The sequence below is a fragment of the Pelophylax lessonae genome (genome assembly GCF_965119305.1).
Source record: "Pelophylax lessonae genome assembly, chromosome: 3".
Classification (NCBI taxonomy): domain Eukaryota; kingdom Metazoa; phylum Chordata; class Amphibia; order Anura; family Ranidae; genus Pelophylax; species Pelophylax lessonae.
This window is the reverse complement of record NC_138770.1, coordinates 380,706,000-380,730,846: the sequence shown is the minus strand read 5'-3', so window position 1 is coordinate 380,730,846 and position 24,847 is coordinate 380,706,000. Positions and strand designations below refer to the sequence as shown.

Below are 24,847 nucleotides of genomic sequence, written 5' to 3'. Positions count from 1 at the left end.
TTTCACTGACAGGATCGGATGCGGATGGCTCTGCTGACATCCGCTGCCCCATAGGGATGCATGCAGGATCTGATCAGATCCGCCTAAAAACTGACAGGCTGATCGGATTGTTCGTGTGAAAGGACCCTTAGTCCTCGTGCACACAGGGAACGAGCTGCAAAGCCAGTTCTGATGGTGCTTTTAGAAGCGTTTTGTATTGGCGTTAATGCACGCTTTAGCCATGTTTAGCAGCATTAGTGTTTAGCAGCTTTTCTATGCCCTCTTCTATTTTCCAGCCTCCGATCCAACTACTACAGCTTAAAAACTTCTGCTGCGGCCTAACGCTGTATGCAGCCCTTAGCAGCGTCAGGCTTTTTTACAGCTTAACGCTTCTGCTCAAAAATGCGCTGGCCCTGGGGTTTTTTTTTTTTTTACAGCTTAAAAAATCCCATGCCACTTACAGCACCGAAAAGCCTGTGTGTACATGAGGCCATAGAAAAACATGGAGGGGCCTTTTTTAAGCTGCAAAAAAAAATGTCTGACACTCCCAAAAGCAGCTGTAAAAATGCTGTTTGTGCATGGGGCCTAAATTGTTACAAAACCCAGGACCCTGCATTCACTATATCCATTCTCACACAGTACACAGATCATGGAAATGTGAATGTGAACTACTAAACACCTTTTCTCATCAGTATGGAGCAGTCTTGTGACTTTTATCACTGTCTGCTCTGGATAAAGCTTGTAGGAGGAGGTTTCATTCTCCTCTAACTGTCCTATGAGGCTGCATGATACCTGAACCTCTGTCTGGGCAATGCGGATTGGCCCTGTGCTGATCACATGCACCCTCCCAAAAAAAAAAAACTCTCTAGCAATACACACCAAACTGAGCATGAGCAGAGTGACTCCAAAGCTCTGTTCTATCAGGAGATGGATTGGGAACAGTGAAAGAAGGGGAGGATCAGAGAAGACAGGATCAACTTTTTTACACAATGCGGAGGATTCCTCTTTAGGTTCCACAGTGAGTATAACAAGCATGCTTTACTGTATATACTGACTGATTTTACTGTTGCCTTCCTCCCCATCAGCACATTCTTACATTTCCTTTTAACCACTTCCTATCCGGGCCAATTCTGACACTTCGTCCCTACATGTAAAAATCAACTCTTATTTTTGCTAGAAAATTACTTAGAACCCCCAAATATATTTTGGCCGGAGCCGCGATGATGTCACTCCCGCGCATGCACGCGGGAGTGATTTTCCGGCAAGCTCCCGGCAAGGAAAGTTGAAGGTCCCCCCGGACCTTCAGAGCGCATGCATCTCGCGTGAGCGGCTGCATGCACTGCAAATATCTCCTAAACCGTGCCGGTTTAGGAGATATTAATTGTACCTACAGGTAAGCCTTATTATAGGCTTACCTGTAGGTAAGTGTCAAAAAGCAGGATACTACCGCTTTAAGTCAAAGTGGAATTTCAGGCAAATCCTAACTAGCTTTAAGGGGATTGTAAAGGCAGAAGGGTTTTTTTTATTTATTTATTTATCCTAATGCATTCTATGCATTACAATAAAAAGATGCCTTCTGTGTGCCGCAGCCCCCCCCCCCCCCAGCCCCCCTAATACTTACCTGAGCTCATTTTCCCTCTTCCATGCCTCCTACACCCCCCCCGTCCTGTTGAGTGCCCCCACAGCAAGCAGTTTGCTATCGGGGGCACCCAAGCCTAGCCATAGCTCCCTGTGCAAATTCAGACATGGAACCGTGGTTCGGCCCCGCCCCCTCTCTAACTGACTTTGACAGCAGCAGGAGCCAATGGCGCCACTGCTGTGTCACAGCCAAAAAGGAGGGAGAGTCCGGGATGACTGAGGTACTCCTGCAACATCGCTGGATAGAGATGGATTCAGGTAAGTATTAGTGGGGATGAGGGGGGCTGCTGCACACAGAAGGCTTATTATCTTCACACATAGAATGCATTAAGATAACAATCCTTCTTACTTTACAACCATTTTAAAGTGGAGTTCCACCCTAATTTTATACTTACCTCCATCTTCTCGCTCCGGGTCACCTGAAAAACAAATGGATAATCGCATTTATTTTTTTTTTTTTTACTTACCTCGTAGAGAAGAAAATATACTCACCTTACCATCCACTTCCTCCCTCCTCGGCCGCGGCCCGTTGTCACTTCCTGGCTTTGCAATGATTCCTGGGAGCTGAACGTCATCGCTCCCAGGAATCATTGCGCCTGCACCGGCCCCGACGTCAGTTCCGGGGCGCGCGCGTCATTCCCTTCTAAACAGCTTCTGGGCATGCCCAGAAGCTGTGGAGGGATGACACGCGCGCCCGGAAGTGACGGCGGGGCCGGCGCAGGGCATCGTGGGACCGAACAAGAAGGAAGAGGACGCCGACGAGGATCGCGCTGGCTTCAAGCTGCCCACACCTGAGATGGCAGCACTGGACAAGACTTTTTCAAGGTAAGTATTTGTCCTAACAGGTAAGTGCAACCCGGGACAGATCAGAAGCTAGCCATTGTGGAATGCACTAGCCCTGACTGTCCCGGGGGTATTTTTAAAAAAAAAAAAAATTCCAGGGTGGATCTGCATCCAAGAATCCTATGGTTGTGCGCCTATTCACAGCTGGGTATAGTTTCACTTGAAGCTTGTAGCCTAAAGAAGTACATGAGCTCTTCATTAGGGCCCTTTCACACTGATACATTTTTCCTGCGTTTTTTTTTTTTTTCTCCAAGAATGTTTCCCTTTAAATCCTATGGGATGGGACTTTTCACAACATTGCGTTACCGATTCGGAGCATTTTGAAACTAATAGTTGTCCTTTGGACAGATTCTCCCACCAGAGCTGTGGATCTCTGCAGCCCCTCCAGAGTTACCATGGGCCTCTTGGCTGCTTCTCAGATGAATGCTCTCCTCGCCCGGCCTGTCAGTTTAGTTTGACGACCATGTCTCGGTAGGTTTGCAGTTGTGCCATACTCTTCCCATTTTTTGCGATGATGGATTGAACAGTGCTCCGTGAGATGTTCAAAGCTTGGGATATTTTTTTTGTAACCTAACCCTGCTTTAACCACTTAAGCCCCGGAAGATTTGACCCCCTCCCTGACCAGGGTTTTTTTTGCGATTTTTTTTTTTTTTTTTTTTTTTTTTTTTTTTTTTTTTTTTACTGCGTGACTTTAACGGACAATTGCGTGGTCGTGCGACGCTGTACCTAAACAAATTTGACGTCCTTTTTTTCCCCACAAACAGAGCTTTCTTTTGGTGGTATTTGTTTACCTGTGCGATTTTTTTTTTTTTTTTTTTTTTTTTTTTTTTTTTTTTTGATCATGCGCTATAAACAAAAAAAAGCTTAAATTTTGCAAAAAATTATATTTTTCACATTTTTTTTTTTATGAAATTCCCCAAAAAAATGTAAAAATCAAAATTTTTTTAACATTTTCGGCCAATTTGTTTTATGCTACATATGTTTGGTAAAAAAAACCGCAAAAAGCGTATTTTGATTGGTTTGCGCAAAAGTTATCGCATTTACTAACCAAAGGGAAAGATTTTTGTCATTTTTGGTGTTTTTTTTTTTAACGAGTAATGGCGGCGATCTGCAATTTTTTTTTTTTTTTGCGGGACTGCAACATTACAGCCGAACAGATCGGACCCTTGACTGACATTTTTGACACTTTTGGGGTTACCAGTGACATTACTGCAGTAATCAGTGCTATACATATGCATTGTTACTGTAAAAATGACACTGGCAGGGAAGGGGTTAACTGTATTGGAGAGGGAGGGGTTAAGTGTGTCCTAGGGGCGTGCTTCTAACTGTGATGGGACATGGCTACTAGTGTAAAAACGGAGATTAACGGTCCTACATAGTAGAACCGTCTGATCTCCATTTTTACACAGGGGAGAATGATAGGCGGCTTGTTTACATTAGCCGCCTGCCTTTCTCCCTCTCCACCGACGATCACCGAGTGACTCGATGTCCGCTGGTCACACGCACGGACTTCTTAGGGAACGTGCCGGGGCGGGCGCGCGCTCGCCCGCTATTGGCTCACAAGCCGGTGACAGGCTAGTGACGTATATATACGTCACTTTGCCTGGCCGGGGCTGACCGCCGCAGTATATGTACTTGCGGCGGTCGGCAAGTGGTTAAACTTCTCCACAACTTTATCCCTGACCTGTCTGGTGTGTTCCTTGGTCTTTATGATGCTGTTTGCTCACTAAGGTTCTCTAACAAACCTCAGAGGGCTTCACAGAACGGCTGTATTTATACTGAGATTAAAGTACACACAGGTGGACTCTATTTACTATATAGATGACTTCTGAAGGAAAATTGTTCCATTAGATGTTAGTTAGGGGTATCAGAGTAAAGGGGGGTGAATACAAATGCACGCCACACTTTTCACATATTTATTTGTAAAAAAAAAATTGAAAACCATTTATCATTTTCCTTCCACTTCACAATTATGTGCCACTTTGTGTCAGTCTATCACATAAAATCCTGATAAAATACATTTAAGTTTCATGGTTGTAACATGACAAATGTGGAAAATTTCAAGGGGTATGAATACTTTTTCAAGGCATTGTATGTAGCAGAGGGGGTTGTTAATCAGCTTCAGCTGCTTTGGTGTTAATGAAATTAAAAACAGGTGCTCTAGATGGGCAACAATGAGACAACCCCCAAAACAGGAATTGTTTTACAGGTAAAGGCCATTGACATTTTTTCGCTACTCATCTTTTCTGACAGTTTTTTACTAATTTTGCATTTGAGTAGGGTCAGTGTCACTACTGGTTGCATGACGCGATACCTGGACCCTATAAAGGTTGCACAAGCAGTCCAACTCCTCCAGGATGCCACATCAATACGTGCCATTGCCAGAAGGTTAGCTGTGTCTCCACAGTCTCAAGAGCATGGAGAAGATTCCAGGAGACAGCCAGTTACTCTAGGAGAGCTGGACAGGGGCATAGAAGGTCCTTAACCCATCAACAGGACCGGTATCTGCTCCTTTGTGCATTGAGGAACAGGATGACCACTGCCATAACCCTTCAAAATGACCTCCAGCAGGCCACTGGTGTAAATATATCTGACCAAACAATCAGAAACAGACTTCTTCATGAGGTAGGTCTAAGGGCCTGACCTCCTCTACTTGGCCCTGTGCTCACTGTCCGGCACCGTGGAGCGCGTTTGGCATTTGCCATTGAACACCAGAGTTGGCAGGGCTGCCACTGGTGCCCTGTGCTTTTCACAGATAAGAGCAGGTTCAGCCTGAGCACATGCGACAGACGTGAAGGGGTCTAGAGAAGCTGCAGAGAATGTTATGCTGCCTGTTACATCGTTCAGCATGACTGGTTTGGTGGTGGGTCAGTAATGGTCTGGGGAGGCATATCCATGGAGGGACGCACATACCTCTACAGGCTAGACAATAGCACCGTGACTGCCATTAGGTATCTGCTAGGCAGTGGGTCCTGGGTTCCTCCTGGTGCACAATAATGCCCGGCCTTGTGTGGCCAGGGTATGCAACCAGTTGCTGGAGGATGAAGGAATTGATACCACTGAATGGCTCCCATGCTGGTCTTACCTAAATCCAATTAATCACCTCTGGGACATTCTGTTTCAGTCCATCGGACACCGCTAGGTTTCACCTCAGTCTGTTCAGGAGCTTAGTGATGCCCTGGTCCAGATCTGGGAGGAAATACCCCAGAACACCATCCATTGTCTCATTAGGAGCATACCCTGATGTTGCCAGGCATGCATACAAGCACATTGGGGCTATACAAACTGAGTACCATTTTGAGTTGCTGCAATGACAATTTCAGCAAAATGGACTAGCCTGCTGCATAATTTTTTCACTTTGATTTTTGAGGTGTCTTTGAAATCAGTCCTCTGTAGGTTGATCATTTTAATTTCTATCAAATGATGTGGCATCCTTTCATTCCTAACACATTACCCAGTCTATATCAGGATAGATATCCAGCATGATATTTTTCCCCATTGAGATCTGATGTTTTTTCAAAGTGCTCCTTTAATTTTTTGAGCAGTGTATTTAACAATCCAATCCCCCGATCTCCAAACTGTATGGACACCTGAACTCTTCCTATGTATACCAACTGCTGGGCCACTGACCTTTACCTTTTGCTTGACCAGGAAGACTGGACTGAAATTTGGTAAGTCAATTAAATTTTCTACCATAAATATTTTAGCCTTCAAGAACAATTATAAAGTCCTCACTCAATTGTACTTGGTTCCAGCAAGGGTTGCAAACATATTCCCAACCTATTCCACCAACTGCTTTAGAGGTTGTGCAGACCTAGGAACCCACCTCCATTTTTGATGGTCTTGCCCAGCAGTCACCCAATTTTGGGTTGAGGTGTTATGGATGCCCCTAAGTTGACGCAGTATCTGCTTCTACCGCATGTAGCTTTGTTGAACAAGCGCCTATAGGACCTACCCAGCGCTCAATTTTAACGCCTCCTCTATGTCACCACATCTTTTAAGTAAACCATAGATAAAGCTTGGAAGAAACCCAGCCCCTCCATCCTTGAAATGATGCAGTGGGTGACGCAAGCCATGATCCACAGCAAGATATAGTCCACCCTCTTGGACCATATCCCTAAGCACCTAAGGCAGTCTTGGATTGACCAACCCCCCCCCCCCCCCCCCCCCCAAATTTTTATATTTTTTTTTTCACTCAAACCACGAGTTGACCCACCCATTTCACACCCAGATTTTCCTTACCTAATCCTATGCAGACCGGCCTGCATAAGTAAAACTCCAATCCTCTTCCCACCTACTTTTCCTTTTTCCTTCTCATTTTCCTCTCTTTTTCACTTTGTCCTTTTTTTACAGCATATTGCCAAACTTTAAACTGTATGTTGGAGCACAGTTGTCAATCTTTCCAGATGTACTGGTGACTGTTCCTCTTGAATGTACTGGTTATGTTTGTTCCTAGATAATGTTCATTTGATGCTTACTCTTAATAATTAATTCTCACAAACCAGAAAATGTTACTCATATTGTGAAAAGATTGTATTCCTTTGTCTGCCTTTGTTGACAATGCTATTGTATTTGTACACTGCTTACTTTAATAAAAAATTTGAACAAGAAAAAAATTAAGCATGCAATCTATGCATTAATTTAGTTTGCATAATATTTAATAGTGTTTATTATAATGAATTAGCTTTGTGCTGTGATGAAACATTTCCTAATGGAAAATAAACATCTTTGCTGTAGTGTTCTTGCATATTTTGTCCTGTGTACAATAGTGATCTAATTACACATGTAGCACCCTACAGGTAGGTGCTAGGTAAAGGTATAGTGGGCCTTGTCTGCCTAACAGCAGAGCTGTGATTTATTAGTCAGGGTGTCATGGTTTCCAGGTGTGCCTGCTAAAGGGGGAGTCTCCCCACTGGCTCCTGTGAGAGGCTTCTCATAGGGCGATGGAGGAAACCCAATCAGAGGACACATCCAGGCTTGTAACTACCCCAGAAGGCAGATTGTGCTGCAAAGGATTCTGGGAGTGGGTATAAGTTTGGGGGTGGCACATGACCCAATGTCTTTGGCAGGAGCAGAGTTTCAGGAGGGAGAGAACGGCTGTCTCTCCTGTCTGAGAAGGAGGATCTCAGGGTGCTGCCTGAAGATCCAGAGAGTGCTGAGCTAAGCTGAGGGGGATCCGGTGTGCCGAGAGCCTGCGGAGAGTCAGAGGGGTCCAGTCCCAGGAAAGCCTACACAGGTCGTGAGTACTAAGGATTGCCCTTGGGGGTCTGTCTGAAGTTAGAGGGGACCACTCCACAAGAGGTTCGGGGATCCAGTGCCAGCTAGTGGTGAAAGGGGGTACCTAGGTTGAGGACCCTGAAGTGACAGAGGGGGTACATAGACAGTGGACCCTGAAGAGCTTAAAGTGTAAAGGGGGCACCTGCGGTTTGGGCTCTGAAGTGTCAGTGCACAGTGTGAAGTGTGCCAGTTGAGAGTTGCAGCAGTACAGGAACTTACAAGGAGCTTTCTCAGCCAGTGCAGTGCTGGAGGGAGCCATTCAGTGACTCTGAGCTATAGCGGTGTTACAAGTCGAGCAGTTCTACAGTCCTGGATCTTCTGGACTAAAGTCGAGGATCCAGCACAGTTTCAGTAATTATACAGTGTTCAAGCGTCAGGAAGTGTTGGCTGGCGTCAAGACAGCACTAACAGGCATTTCTGCCAGAAAGTCCCACAATTGTATTTAGTTGAGCCTAAAGGAGTATCCCACTCATTGCCTTCTCCCATCCCCTTAAATACAATAAAACAACAAAACAAAGATGCCGGAGTTGTCAATGACTCAGTGCTCACACCCAAGGCCGCAGCTCACAAGGGCTGGAGGGGTAACCGGTACCAATGGCAGACCCACATCAGGCCACAGGCCAGGAAAACCTGCTACACACATTTTACGGTACATGCTATTCTTCTGTGCCATAGTATTGATTTTGTTCTGGAGATGAGCCATCCCTAACTCCACTTCCCTCCAAAGGTGTAAACTTGAACCCTTGGGTGACCTTGGGTCACTTGGTACTGCAATTAATGCTTATTCCCACATCTGCCAGAAAGGCCTCTACCAATGTTTACATTTTGTGTGTGCGTTTGCCAGTCATCTAATGGTGTAAGTAGAGTGATCTTTATACACCTAATAGCATTTATGTGGTTTTAAAGATGTTCAGTGCACTTCTTAATTGTTTTCTGTTTGATTTTAGGGATGTGTTTACCAGGTCATCTCTCAGTTACTACCACACCCAAGTTAGACCACACCATTTGTTTTTCAAGTCTTTTTCTGCTACATGTCTTCTTGGTTTCCCATGCTAACAGTCCTGAGCATGTTTTACTACATTTGCCTCAGACGCCGGGCCCGGCTAGCTAGTAGGGGAGATATGATTAACAGCCGCAGAGCCATTGAAACAAGCAGCCGTGCTTTGCCAATGTGTGTTGAAGCTGTGCAGTATGCCAAAGAAGTCCTGGATTTCAGTTCTCACTATGGAAGTGAAAACAGCATGTCGTATACCATGTGGAATCTAGCGGGTGCTCCCAACGTTTATCCAAGCTCAGGGGATTTCACCCAGACTGCTGTGTTTCGGATGTATGGAACATGGTGGGATCATTGTGTTAGTGCCCCACCTCCTTTCAAGAGAACATCACCAACCTTCTTCAGTAGGGATTATGTCGAGCTTGCATTTGAGGAACCTGTTTATCCTACAGCAGTTCACGTTTTAGAAACGTATCATCCGGGGTCAGTGGTGAAAATACTTGCTTGTTCTGCAAACCCCTATTCTCAGACTGCACCTACAGAAGTCAGGTAAACAAAGTCTTTCCTCATATCATTGTAGTATTTTAAATTGTACATGTGTTGTATGTGTATTGTTCCTTTACCATAATCTGTATAGAAGTATCTATAGAGCATATCTCACGCACACACACGTCTCAAAATTGCTCATCATAAAGCTTGTGTATTAAAAAATTGTGTACCCTTTCGAAATCAGCATTCTTTTAGTTGGAAGTCACTGGTATGGAGCCAGGAATTATCTGTTATCCTTATGAGCAGTGAAGAAGCTCTGAAATGAGAGTTGTCATTTTACAAGGATTGACTACCTAGCTACTGAGATTTGCCTATCCATGATTATAGGCATATAAAAGTAACTGCAATAGATTTGTGGCTTCATATGGTTTAAAGTTTACCACCCACTCTTACTTTTACCTTATGATTGGCAATAAGACTGTGTACACCTCACTGAAGTAAATGCAGTCAACATTTTTCTTTCTAGGGCAGTTTGTCCTTTCCCAAATGTTGTTTATATGTACTGTATGCAACTACACAGATTGACCTATTCAGTATTAATTCATGTGTGTGGTGGTACGCCCTGTCCACTATGAATTTGAACCAACTTACACCAGATATCACCAAAGTGCCCAGAAATACAAAGTTTCTCTTGTTGAAGCCTATCTCTCTTAGCTCCCTCTAGCTCCTAGACTTTACTGAAGGATCTTAAATTTTCACCTATTAGCTCATCCTTGCCCAAAGATTCTCATTACATTTATGCTTAGTTTGTAAGCATGACATTAGTTTCTGAGAAACAGAGATGGACCTTAACCTCTAACCCTCTGTTTATATACAAAGTCATGTGATCACCATGCCAGTGCTTTCTTAGGGCTCTTTCACACGGGCGTTCCGATCAGACCAGCCTGTCAGTTTTTTAGGTGGATCTGATCGGATGCCCCATTCAGCCCTATGGAGCAGCGGATGTCAGTGGTGACATGTCCGCTGACACCCGCTGCCATCCGCATCCGATCCTGTCCGTGAAATCCGGATGGATGGAAACCCTATTTTCCATCCGTCCTGGGGATCGGATGAGAATGGACAGGCGGTCCGCTCTCATCCGATTCCCCATAGAGAGCAGCGGGGCTCTGACACCTCCCTCTCCACTCAGTCATCCGCCTGCTCAGCGGGGATCGGCGGATCGATCCCCGCTGAGCAGAGCACGGTCCGCAACGGAATGCGGACCGTATGAAAGAGCCCTTAATGATTACATGGCTATGCTGATAAACAAAGCCAAGCTAGTGACATGGTTTTGTATATAAACAAAACCTGGACGTATATGGAGCAAAATCCGGCTAGTTCAGCAAGGACCGGCTGAATTTTGATCCATCGTTGGCCACTCCCCTTTGAGAGGAGTCAGTCCAATTGATGGCATTGCTGATCAGTATGCTCTGACAGCGGAGGAGTCCCTCTGTCATAATACAGTAGATCAGCAGGGAGGATTTCTGCATTCACCTTGTATGTGTGAATGGGGGAATCCGTTCATTTTTTATCGACCATCCCGCTGGCAGATCAAAAAAAGAAAAAAAAAAAAAATATCAGTATATGGCCAGCTTAAGCCATGTCACTGCTGTATAGTGTGATGTGTAACTACTGATTCATTGTCCAGTGAACCAGACAATTGACAAAACTGTCTGAATAGAATTTAAAATCCATTGGCCAAAAAACAAAACAAAATGAAGTTGACTTATATATTTTTTTTCTTTTACGTCCTCCGACAGTCGCCGCCACCTCTAAGTCATCACTATTGGGTATTGACTTCCGCTCCGCAGGAGTAGCTAGGCAGAAGACTTAGGGTCCTTTCACACGGCCGGCTCCGTGTGTCCGCAAATCATCCCATCCGTTTGCGGATGATTTGCGGACATAATGTAAGTGAATGGCATTGCGGATGTCAGCGGAATACCATCCGCTGACATCCGATTTTCTTCCTTTCAGCTCTGTTCCGTTTTTTCGAATGGAACAGAACCCTATTTTTTCATCCGTGTAAAAAACGGAAAGGAAGGAAAATCGGATGTCAGCGGTGTCATCCACTGACATCCGCAATGCCATATACTTACATTATGTCCACATATCATCCGCAAACGGATGGGATGATATGCGGGCACACGGAGCGGATCACAGAAATGTCATCCGCTCCGTGGAAAAAAAAAAAAAAGTCCTGCAGCGGACCTTTCACACGGAGCTGCCGTGTGAAAGAAGCCTTAGTCAAAAGAACAAAGCATTTAGCATAGACACACCCATGGGGGCTGTCCCACTGGTCATACCCCCCTGCAGTGATCCCTCCCAACTCAGTTTGTCTCTGCCTAGCGTTAGGAGTAGTCAGGCTTCCCTGTGCTGGGGCTTTCAGTCTCAGCCTTCTAATCTTTTCTTTTGATTTTTAAAATGTCAGTTTTTTCTTTGCTTTGCTAGCTGTTTATTTTGTCAGCTTAGTTTAGTCGGATCTTCAGATGAAGATGGATTCTGCGGAGCTGGGAATCGGACTGGCCGCCCTGGCTCTCCAGGGCAGAGGGTCAGAGGGATCCCCAGCCCACCATCGAGCGTTCGGCCATGTGTTCGTCCTGGCATTATGAATGACCCATCCCTGCTCGCAGCAGGGATGCAGCCTGTGAGGTGGCTACCTCACTGGACACATCTGCGGTGCTGCAGTATCCTTTTCTTGGCTAACGGCATTCCCTGTCAGATGAGGACAGCGGCTTTCCGTTCATAGAGGCACCCCACGCCATCTGGTACAGGTAAGTACTTCTGTGTGGGGCCTCTGTCTGGGGTGGCAGTCCTGTGTTGCTTTGTGTTCCCCATATCTGTGCCTGTGTGGGGCTCCCTGATGCGATCCCTGCGGGGGTCTCTTGTACATGCGGTGCTGTGTTTTTGGGGGCCCCTTCCCCTGTGTCACTTCAGTGTTTTTTGGGGTGCAGACTGCGTGTGCGGCGTCCGCATCGGATAAATAACGCACGGTCCGCCATTTTTAGTATGGGCAAGCATGTCTGGCTTCACTATGGGCTTATCTGCATGCTGTTTTGGCGCCATCCGGCGCCATCTTATGTGTGGCTAAACAATGTTCCAAGCACATGTTCGGCGGCCATCTTGCCGAAGCCTCGCATTCAGTTCTAAGGAACAGTCATTTTCCCTGGGTCTTGCAGCTTATAGTTCAGCCTCTGATGACCTCACTTCCTTTTCCTCTGAAGCAGCGATCGATGTGGTAACACTCTGTGGGGGCTCTGCAGACTGTCTCTTCCATAAAGCCCCGTACACACGTACCGAATGTCGGCCGAACAATCGGCCGTCTTTTGTCCGGTGCTGTCCTGTCGTCTGAAAAGTACTAAAGACTGCACACGAATTTTGTCGGCCACCAACAGCCGACTGCAGAAGTGATGTCATGTGATGGTTAACTTTCCGTGTGTTTTTTCTTTTCTGAGCATGCCCAGTCTTGCTAATCTGCTGTTTGTCGGCCGAATTCTGTACTGACTGGCGAACAATCGGCCACAAATTATTTTAAAGTCTGCACGACAGATCCTGTTCGGCCGAAAATGCGCTGTCGGCTGTCGGAAGCATTATACTAACAAGCCTACAATCGGCCGATCGGTCGGCGGCCGAATATTTATGGCCGACAATCGGTACGTGTGTACGGGGCTTTTCTCTGTTTTGTCCTTCCTGGCTCAGTTTCTTCTCCTTTTGGGGGTCTTTGGTCACTGTACATATAGCGGTGGGCTGCGCACTCCGCAGCGGTTTTAAAGGGCCAGTACCTTTTTATTGCACTGTTGTTTTCTAACTTGGGCAATGGAATCTCAGGACAGCAAATTCCCTCCAGCCCTGGTGGGGGACCCCAGTCCTGCTGTGGCCCCTGTTATACCTGATTTGGCTGCCGTAGTGGCGTCTTTAGTGTCCAAAATGGAGGTGCTGATGGCTGAACGTGCTGCTAGGAAAAGGCCCAGATTATCTATCTCCTCTGATTCAGATGGTGATGGGGCTGCTGCGGTGGGTGTGCCCTTTTCAGGGTCTTGCTCATCCCTGGACCCTCTGGGGTCTGAGGCGGAGGTGGCGGTGGAGGGGGTTGATGATTCTCCCCCGGGGTCGCCTGAGGAACGCGCGACCATGGATGAGTTGATTTCGTCTGTGAACGGAACACTACACTTGGAGGATGAGCCCAGTCCTCCGGGCATTGTGTCCTCTTTTGGTACACACAGGACCCGCAAGTCGGCGCAGGTTTTTCCCTGCCCCGCTGAGTTTCATTACACTGTGAATGAACTGGGGCACACTTTAAAACGTCCATTCATGGTACCTAGTCGATTTAAGTTGCTTTATCCCTTTGCGTCGGCTACGGAATCGCGATGGTGTGTGCCTCCACAGGTGGATCACACTGTGGCCGTGTTAAACAAGGCTACCTTGATTCCTCCTGAGGAGACCCCGGTTTTTCGGGATCCCACGGACAGAAGGTTGGAGTCTCTAGCCCGCCATTCCTACATGGTGGCGGGTTCCTTGCTCAAACCTGTTTTCGCGTCCGTTTTGGTGGCTCAGGCGGTGGCTGATTGGACTAAGGTGCTTAGACGCAACCTCGCGTCTGATTTTGCCCCGCCTGCCACTCTGGCTATGGTGGACCAAATTCACCAAGGAGTCATGTGTTTGTGCGATGCAGCCTTAAATGAGGCCCCTTTGGTAGCATGCCTATCTAGTGTTGCGGTGCTTAACCGTCGATTTGATCTGGCTTAAGAGCTGGTCGGCTGACCAGACGTCACGGAAAACGGTTGCTGATTTTCCCTATGCTGGTTCTCGCCTTTTTGGCGAGGCGTTGGATACCTTGGTAAAAGGCGTCACGGGGGGCAAGAGCACCATGCTGCCCCAGAACCCGAAGAGGAAGTCCTTTCGTGGCAAGCGGGGTTCTGCCTCTCGACCCAATCAAGGGTCCTTTCGTGCCTTTAGGAATCAAACCAAGGGCAAGCCCTTCAAGGGCCAAGGTAGTCAGAAGAAGCCCTGGGTGGGCAAGCAGAAGTCTGGCAATGCCAGTGCAGCGGGTCAATCCGCCTCTGCCTGAAGGGGCGCCCTCACCCATTTCAGGGGTGGGGGGACGTTTGCGTGGTTTCCTCCAACCTTGGCTGCTCCGAATTCCGGACAGGTGGGTTCAGGAAATCATTCGATAAGGGTACAAGATCAAATTCTTTTCCCAGCCGGCGGACAGATTCTTTCCCTCAAATCTTCATTTGACCCCAGGGCGTCTGCAGGACCTGCATAAAGCAGTGCAGGACCTCCTTGCCCAGGGGGTGATTGTCCCGGTGCCTCATCAGGGACAGGTTTCGGGGGTTTTATTCCAATCTGTTCACTGTGCCCAGAAAGGAGGGCAAGGTGCATCCTATTCTGGACTTGAAAGCGCTGAACTGCTTCGTGCGCTTTCAAAAGTTCCGCATGGAATCCCTCCGCTCGGTGGTGGCCTCCCTGAGTCCAGGGGAATTCCTGGCCTCTATAGACCTGAAGGATGCGTACCTACACATCCCCATTTTCGAGGGTCATCAGAGGTACCTTCGGTTCGCAATAGCGGAGGACCACTATCAGTTTGTGGCGTTTACCTTTCGGTCTCGCTTGCTTCGGCTCCAAGGGTCTTTGCCAAAGTGTTGGCGCCTGTTCTGGGCCTGCTAAGGGCTCAGGGCATTGAGGTCTTGGGATATCTGGACGCTCTCCTCTTAAGATCGACTACCAGCCAGGACCTGCTGTGCGATCTGTCCACTACGGTAGACGCTCCAGGAGTTCGGATGGACCATCAACGTACAGAAGTCGACCTTGTCTCCTTCGGTTTGTCTTCCCTATCTGGGAATGGTTCTGGACTCTGCTCAAGCAAAGGTGTTCTTGCCGGAGGACAAGCTTCGGACCTTACAGGACGAGATCAGGTCCCTCAGGGACAAGCCATCCTCGTCCCTCAGGACCTGCATGCGGTCCCTAGGGTTGATGTTATCGGCCTTCGAGGCGATACCCTTTGCTCAGTTTCAAACACGGTCTCTTCAAGCGGAGATCCTGGCCAGGTGGGACAGACTACCTCAGTCCTTGGATCTGAGTGTCTCATTGAGTCGCCGGACCAGAATGGATCTTCTGTGGTGGCTTCAGTCCCCGGCTGTGTCAGAAGGAAAATCCTTCTGTCTGTTGCTGTAGACGGTGATTACCACGGATGCCAGCCTGTCGGGCTGGGGTGGAGTCCTGGGCAACCTGTCTGCCCAGGGCACTTGGTCGGGGGAGGAAACCTTCCTTCCGATCAACATATTGGAATTGAGAGCGATCAAACTCTGTCTCTTCCAGTGGTCGGATCGACTTCGGGGCCGTCCTGTTCGGGTACAGACGGAAAATGCTACCGCGGTGGCTTACACTGACCACCAAGGGGGGCACCAGGAGTGCCCGGGCGGCCCGGGAGGTGACCGACATTCTGTCTTGGGCCGAGACTCATGTCCCGGCAATTTCAGCAGTTCATATTCCGGGTGTGGAGAATTGGCAGGCCGACTATCTGAGCCGCCAGACCCTGGAGCAGGGAGACTGGTCCCTACACCCGGAGGTCTTCCAAATGCTGTGTGCGAAGTGGGGATCCCCAGACTTGGATCTGTTTGCGTCTCGGCTAAACCACAAGATGGAAAGATTCGTGGCAAGAACGCGCAATCCGTGGGTGGACGCCTTGGATGTGTTGGTGGCCCCTTGGCATCAGTATCGTCTGATGTATGCCTTTCCTCCGATTCCGTTGTTGTCCAGGTTCCTTCGCAGGTTAGCCTCGGAACCGAACTTGTTGATTCTAGTGGCGCCGGACTGGCCACGTTGGTCCTGGTACGCCGACGTTGTTCACCTGGCGGTCGTGCCTCCTTGGCAGCTGCCAATGCGGGAAGATCTACTGTCTCAGGGACCGATCTTCCATCCTGCTTTACAGTCGCTGGCTTTAACGGCCTGGCTGTTGAAAGCCAGGTCCTGAGAGACGGGGGTCTCTCCTCAGAGGTCATTCCTACTCTTATCAAGGCTAGGAAAGCCTCGTCTGGTAAAATTTATTACCGTACCTGGAAAGCTTATTTTGCCTGGTGTGAGTCCAGGGGGTTCTCCCCTCGCTCATACTCGGTGACGAGAGTGTTGGCTTTCCTTCAGACTGGTGTGGACCAGCGCTTGGCGCTGGCCACGATTAAGGGCCAGGTTTCTGCACTGGCTGTTCTTTTTCAATGCCCTGTGGTGTCTCATTCTTTAATTCGCACCTTTATTCAAGGTGTGCGACATTTTGGCTCCTCCCCGGAGGGAGCCTTTGCCTCCATGGGACTTGGTTCTGTCTGTATTGCAGCGTTCTCCCTTTGAAAACATCCGGGAGATATCGTTGCCTCTGCTGTCTAAGGTTTCCTTTTTAGTGGCGATCACTTCGGCTCGCAGGGTGTCAGAATTGGCAGTGTTGTCTTGTCGCTCTCCTTATTCCTTATTTGGTGGTTCACAAGGATAAGGTGGTCTTGCGACCTCATTCGTCTTTTCTCCCTAAGGTGGTCTTTGAATTTCACCTTAATGAGGACATTGTTTTGTCTTCGCTCTGTGCGAAGCCCAAGCATCCTAAGGAGGTTGCATTGCATTCCTTGGATGTTGTCAGGGCGATTAGGGTATACCTGTCGTCCTGAGTCCTTTCGGAAATCGGATTCCCTCTTTGTCCTTCCTGAGGGACCTCGGAAGGGCATGGCCACGTCTGCGGCGACCATTGCCAAATGGATCAGACAGACCATTGAACAGGCCTATGCTTTGAAGGAACGGGTTCCACCCTTCCCTGTTAAGGCACACTCTACCAGGTCGATGAGTATGTCCTGGGCCTACCGGCATCAGGCCTCGGTGGCCCAGGTGTGCAAGGCTGCGACTTGGTCGTCGGTGCACACCTTTTCCAAATTCTATCTATAAGGTGGATGTTCTGGCATCAGCTGATGCCTCCTTTGACCGCAAAGTTCTCAGTGTGGCAGTGCCATAGGGGACCCTTGTTTTGGGGGTCCCTGGCTGTTGGGGTGTTTATCCCCTGGATATTTGTTTTTCCTGGGTTGTTGCTCCTGTTGAGCCTTTTCTATTGCCCAGAAGGTTCTCTTACTGTGCGTGTAAGATTCCTTTCTCTGATGTGGGTACTGCGTTGCCTTTTCTGCGGTTGCGTCTCCCACCCCTCATGTCTACACTGCTTTGGGACACCCCAATAGTGATGACTTAGAGGTGGCGGCGACTGTCGGAGGACGTAAGAGAAAACTGAATTTTTGTAAAATCTTACCGTAAAATTCCTTTCTCTGAGTCCTCCGACAGTCGCCGCCCCCGTCCCTCTTTTGGGGTTTTTTCTTGTACACCTACTGCTATTCTACCAAACTGAGTTGGGAGGGATCACTGCAGGGGGGTATTGACCAGTGGGACAGCCCCCATGGGTGTGTCTGTTAAATGCTTTGTTCTTTTGACTAAGCCTTCTGCCTAGCTACTCCTGCGGAGCGGAAGTCAATTCCCAATAGTGATGACTTAGAGGTGGCGGCGACTGTCGGTAAGATTTTACAAAAATTCCGTTATTTAATTGTGGCTTTACTTTATTGTAAGAGAGCATAAGGGGCAATGCTAATGTGCAAAGTGCAATGAAACCTCCAAAATAATTTCAAATCTGACTACAGTAAACTGGTTTTGGGCACACAGGTCTCAAGTGCTGTTAAAGCAGACTATATAAAAGTAATTGTGATCAGTAAGTAGCATAACCTATAGAATATAAGTTTACCTTTTTGTTTATTAATGTGAATCTGACAAATGCTGCTTCTGCCCTCTGAATATCTTGTGCACAATTTTGCTGTAGCAACCGGTCTTTTTTAGAGTGGAAGGTTAACTAATGGCTACTCTTTTTACATTCTGCAAATTAATGAGACCCAAAATATTTTCCCAAGGAGGGACATGGATATTAGTCCCTAAAAAAAAAAAAAAAACCTATACTGAGGAAATATGGAGGTTGTCATTTCTGACCATTCCTTCCGTAATTACTAATACCTAGTTCCCTGGCAGTCATGCTGATTAATGACTTGATCACTTTCGTATTAACTAACCTAGAACAAACAAAAATAATGTATTAAAGTCAGAGGCATCCAGGTTGAGACCTTCAATTTCGATTTTCTTGCAATGGTAAGTTATGGCAATTTAACCTTTTAACCTTAGGATGATGATGCATTAAATCATACATTAAGGCTGGGTTTACACATATGCAAATTGGATGCTGGTTTCTCTGCAGCCAATTGGCATGACAGGAGAGTGTGACCAGCTCTCAATGGAGGCGGTTCACACAGCTCAGAGGCAGCTGTGGTTCACATATAAAAAGAGTCCTGTGCATCTTTTGGTTCAGATTCAGGTGCAAATTTAGGCAAAAATTAGAAACTGTAGTGCAAAATAATCAGTGATTATTTAAACAGTGATAAAATAGGAGGGAGGTTATGACACTGCCTGTAGCTTCCTAATTGGTTAGGAAAAAGGTGCTATGGTGCAAGCAAATAGTCAGTGATCTGGTGTAAAAAGTGCTGTAGTGCAAGTAAATAATCAGTGAGATAAATAGCTGCTATTAAAACTGATATTAAAAAAATTGGTGAATGAATAATGTACTTTATACCTTATTCATTCACCATTTTTTTTAATATCAGTTTTAATAGCAGCTATTTATCTCACTGATTATTTACTTGCACTACAGCACTTTTTACACCAGGTCACTGACTATTTATTTGCACCATAGCACCTTTTTCCTAACCAATTAGGAAGCTACAGGCAGTGTCATAACCTCCCTCCTATTTCATCACTGTTTAAATAATCACTGATTATTTTGCACTACAGCACTTTTTACACCAGGTCACTGACCATTTATTTGCACCATAGCACCTTTATCCTAATTAATTAGGAAGCTACAGGCAGCGCCATAACCTCCCCCCTATTCTATCACTGTACTATTAATCCTAGGATTATAGTCTCAGAGGTAGGCTGCAGCCAGCTATAATAGAAATATCCTAATCGCGGATTTTTTAATGTTTTTATAAAAATTAGAAACTGCTTCGCACCTGAATCGATAATCAGAGACGCACTGGACCCCATGCTGTGAACTGCAGCATATGTGAACCCAGCCTCAATCATCAGAGGGTTTACCGAGAAACAATGTTAATCAAATATACTCCTATGTTATATTTAGTATTAAAAACTAACTGTGATTTTTTATCATTTGTTTCTTTTTTTGTGTTAAATAATTTATTTTAGTTATGTAAATTAATAGATGCAGAACAATAGTAGAGAGTTCATTTCTCCCAATAATAGATAGAAGTAGTGATTGTGGAAGTACTGATTGTGTCTGTGCCATGTCTAGATGGGAAACTATCTGGTCTGGAGAACCTACGTGTGTGAATTCTCCTCAAGCTCGCCAATTTACACCATGTATAAAGGAAATAGATTTTCCAACAAACCTACTTCGCCTGGAAACCAACGGTACTCTTTTGGATTATTACACAGAACTAGATGCAGTGGAATTACATGGAGTGAAAGAGAAACCCATGCTTTCCTTAAAAACAGGCAAAATTGACATGAGCGATTTGGATGACGATGAATATGAGGGTAAAGACGGCTGTGGAATAGACTGCCTTAGTAATCAGTTTAGTAGCTCCAGCCTCAGGGAATGGACAAATAATGGCTACTTTGACAAGCTGCCTTACGAGGTAAGAAAAAAATAATATATCGGCAACATAAAAGTGTTAATGAAATCAAATTGCATATATATATTTTATTTCTTAACAGAGACCAAACAGTGGTTGCATTACTTTAAAGTGATTGTAAAGGAAACCGTTTTATTTAAAAAAACAAAAAAAAACAAACATATTATACCTACCTGCTCTGTGCAGTGGTTTTTCACAGAAAAGCCAGATCCTCCTCTTCTCAGGTCCCCTGCAGGTCCTTTGGGCCCCCTTGCCGAGTGCCCCCATAGCAAGCGGCTTGCTGTGGGGGCACTTGTGCATGCTCGCTCCTGAGCCAACTCTTTGACAAAGTAGCGTGCCCCGAAACCTGTAGCCCTGGCAACTGACTCAACTTCCTGGCCTCCCAGCGGTGTTGTATCAGCTGACCTTTGTGTCCTGGTGACGTTGCATCCGGTAAGTCAAGTCCCCCCTGCTGTTTGTCCACCCCAGGTGACTTTCCAGCCAGGGTCCCCTTTCCATCTGGGTCTCCCAGCACATTCAAGGATCTCTTTGCCATCTGGGTCCCTCAGCATATTCCTGCCACAAGTCTGGATCTGGTTAACCGCTGAAAATGCTGTCCAACCTGGTTCTCATGTTTAACTTTTTTTGGAATAAACTTTTAACTTTTTTTATTTGGACACTTGGCCTTTGGTATTGTTGGGCTCTGGAACTTTCCATCAGACCTGTATGCAGGATTCATTGTGATTTTCAGGAGCACCCATTTGTGTTTTGTTTTTAGCACATTATAACATTCCATTTTCCCTGTGACAAAATTTGGAACGCACGTGGTCGCGAGGCGGAAGTAGCAGGTGGAACGCACGCTGGTTCTTTGCACGGCGTTCCTCTGCTCATACTCTCAGGACATTACTTTGAGTCCATGAGTTTGTTTTTACACTCCGACCTAGTGTTATTTTGAGATATCCAGGACATATACTTTATTGCCTGTACCAAAGTTTTTTTAAATAAAGCATTTTCCCTATGGAATTCACTATGTGGATCTCGTCTTCCTTTTACATCCACATATAACCCACTGATCTGTCTGGGACACGAGAGGAAGGAGCAGAGGGAAGACCTATCCAGGTGCCACTGACACATTGGTCACGGAGACCACCTGAGCCTGTGTGATCCCCCTGCCATAAGGCAAGTGAGGATCCATTCTATCTGGTGAATTTTTCTTACATCCCCCGTGCACCCGAGGTGACTCTGGCTTTGCATGACACAGTGTTCAGCAATTTATCTGGGATCAACATCACTCCTTCTCTTTCCACTTCACAACTTAGATTTGGACTATTTTCGCCGTGATGGCCACCCACAATCGTGCTGGGGAATATGACAGGACGGCTGTCTGCCTATGTAAACAAGGCAGACGGCTGTTCTTTCACAGCGGAAGAGTGAGATCTTCTGTTTCAGCTAAGCTCTTTTCCCCTAGCACATCCACCCCCCACACAGTTAGAAAGCATTCCCTAGGAGCACACTTAACCTCTTAATCATCCCTAGTGTTAACCCCTTCCCTGTCAGTGCCATTTATACAGTAACAGTGCATTTTTTTTTTTTTTTTAGCACTGATCACTGTAATAGTGTCACTGTTTCCCAAAAAGTGTCTGTCAGATTTGCCTGTCGCAGTCTCGTGAAAAATCGCTGATCGCCGCCATTACTAGTAAAAACAATAAAAAAAATAGAGTCCATAAATCTATCCCATAGTTTGTAGACGCTTTAACTTTTGCGCAAACCAATCAAAATACACTGATTAGGATTTTTTTTTTTACCAAAAATATGTAATGTAGCAGAATACATATTGGCCTAAACTGATTAAAACATTTTTGATTTTTTAATTTTTTTTTTATTGGGAATATTTTATAGCAGAAAGTAAAAAATATATATTTTTTTCAAAATTGTCGGTCTTTTTTTGTTTATAGCGCAAAAAATAAAAACCGCAGAGATGATCAAATACCACCAAAAGAAGGCTCTATTTGTGGGGAAAAAAGGCCTCAATTTTATTTGGGTACAGCGCTGCACGTCCGCGTAGTTGTCAGTAAAAGCAATGCAGTGCCGAATCACAAAAAATGATCTGGCCATTAAGGGGGTAAAACCTTTTGTAGCTGAAATGGGTAAAGGAACTATGCAGTGAAACCAATATGTTTAAACAATGCTTGCTATGATATGTATATACAGTACATCCGGAAAATATTCACATCACTTCACTGTTTCCACATTTTGTTATTTTACAGCATTATTCCAACAACGCCCCATAATGACAATGTAAAAGAAGTTTCTTTAAAATCTTTGAAAATGTATTAAAAATAAAAAATGAAAAAAATCACATGTACATCAGTATTCACAGCCTTTGCTCCGTACTTTGTTGAAGCACCTTTGGCACCAATTACAGCCTCAAGTCTTTTTGAGTATGATGCTACAAGCTTGGTACACCTATTTTTTTGGGCAGTTTCTCCCATTTTTCTTTGCAAGACCTCTTAAGCTCCATCAGGATAGATGGGGAGCATCAGTGCACAGCCATTTTCAGATCTCTCCAGAGATGTACAATTGGGTTCAAGCCTGGGCTCTGGCTGGGCCACTTAAGGACATTCACAGAGCTGTTCTGTAGCCACTCCTTTGTTTGTTATCTTGGCTGTGTGCTTAGGGTCGTTGTCCCTTTGGAAGATGAACCTTCGCCCCAGTCTGGGGTCCAGAGCGCCCTGGAGCAGGTTTTCATCAAGGATGTCTCTGTACATTGCTGCATTCACCTTTTCCTCAATCCTGACCAGTCTTCCAGCTCCTTCCACTGAAAAACCTCCCCACAGCATTTTGCTGCCTCTACCATGCTTACCTGTAGGGATTGTATTGGCCAGGTGATGAGTGGTGCCTAGTTTTCTCTACACATGATGATTGCCATTCAGGCCAAAGAGTTCAATCTTTGTTTTTATCAGACCAGAGAATTTTGTTTCTCATGATCTGAGAGTCCTTCAGGTGCCTTTTTGGAAAACCCTAAGTGGGCTGTCATGTGACTTTTTACTGAGGAGTGGCTTCCGTCTGGCCACTCTACCATACAGTGCTGCAGAGATGGTTGTTGATCTGGAAGGTTCTCATCTCTCCACAGAGAAATGCTGGAGCTCTGTCAGAGTGACAGTCGGGTTCTTTGTCACATCCCTGACTAAGGCTCCCCCGATTGTTTGGTTTGGCCGACCAGCCCACTCTAGAAAGAAGCCTGGTGGTTCCAAACTTCCTACATTTACATATGATGGAGGCAACATTGAGACCTTTAATGCTGCAGAGTTTTTTTTTTTTTTTGTACCCTTCCCCAGATCTGTGCCTTCATACAATCCTGTCTTGGAGGTCTACAGACAATTCCTTGGACTTCATGGCTTGGTTTGTGCTCTAAACATGCACTGTTGGCTGTGGGACCTTTTTCTAAATCTTGTCCAATCCACTCACAGGTGGACTCCAATCAAGTTGTAGAAGCACCTTAAGGATGATCGATGGAAACAGGATGCACATGAGCTTAATTTTGAGTATTCTGGCAAATGCTGTTAAGTATTATGTACATGTATATGAATTTTTTTTTTCTTTAAATTTGCAAAGATTTCAAACCAACTTCTTTCACGTTGTCATTTAAAATAATACAATTTCATCCATTTTGGAATAAGGCTGTAACATAACAAAATGTGTAAAAAGTAAAGCGCTGTGAATACTTTCCGGATGCACTGCCTGTGTATTCGTTTATGTGCCAAATCCACTTATGATATTATTAAAAAAATAATGATAAAATAATAAGCAGTCTGGTGGCAAAAAAATATAGATAAAACAGTCCAATTTATATGTGCACAACACTGGTGCTCAGTGCTCCTATGACCAAATCGGATACTTAGTGATATATTCTACCTCGTGCTCATGTGACTCACACCACACTCGACGGACTCCAATGACCCTCCTATTGTACAGTAAAGAGGAGTCACAAATGCTTTGCTGGTCACATGGCCTTCCAATCTGCTGCAGGCTTGGATGCAGTCTCCTCCGTTAAACTATCCCCAGTTCTTCTCCACTTGGTTCAATGGATGATAAATGGAAAAAAGGGAGAGAAGCACAATCCTTTCAACACCGTAATTTCTAAAGAAATTAAATATACTTTCCCATACCTTGTCTATCTTGAAGAACTTCCTCAATCTAGTGGCTACTGGGAGCCAGCAACTGTTGTACAATATAGAGTGCAATGGTCTGGAGAATGAAATGCACAGCGTTGTGTATAGGGATAGAATTCAGAGATGAAGAGTGTGTAACACACACAGCACAAGGGCTAGGAGTGCGTAACACGCAGATGAGGAGAACTTCTGAACTGACAGGCATCAGGACCAGCACTTGCAAGTGCTTCAGGTACATGGTGCCAATCCTTAACAACTGTGCTCTATGGATGCTCTGGAGGGGGATTAAACCTCCTGATCCCCCCCCCCACCCCACCCTTTATCTACCCCTCTGGATGCTGCTGAATGAAGTCCTTAAACGAGAAAAGCATAGGTTCTTTCTCACGTTTTTGTCAGTCAGCCTGTTCAACAGCTTCATGTTTTCTGGGATAGACCTGAACTGCTTCTGCTCCCAGCATATCTGTAGTTAACGTGATCCTGGCAGCTTTTAAAGAAACCACTACCAGAAATGTACGTACAGTGCCTTGCGAAAGTATTCAGCCCCCTTGAACTTTTCGACCTTTTGCCACATTTCAGGCTTCAAACATAAAGATATAAAACTGTAATTTTTTGTGAAGAATCAACAAGTGGGACACAATCATGAAGTGGAACAAAATTTATTGGATATTTCAAACTTTTTTAACAAATAAAAAAAACAGAAAAATTGGGTGTGCAAAATTATTCAGCCCCCT

The 24,847-nt window shown here is 45.8% G+C and overlaps 1 protein-coding gene across 1 annotated transcript in view; it reads left to right on the top strand.

Annotated features, from left to right (window-relative positions):
- FBXL4 (F-box and leucine rich repeat protein 4) overlaps positions 1 to 24,847 on the top strand; it is a 94,999-nt gene that overhangs the window by 1,864 nt on the left and 68,288 nt on the right. Inside the window, exons 2-3 of the mRNA XM_082250246.1 lie at positions 8,685 to 9,280; positions 19,623 to 19,968. Of these exons, the coding sequence (XP_082106372.1) occupies positions 8,769 to 9,280; positions 19,623 to 19,968 (858 nt within the window). The 5' untranslated portion in view covers positions 8,685 to 8,768. The remainder of the gene's footprint in view (positions 1 to 8,684; positions 9,281 to 19,622; positions 19,969 to 24,847) is intronic.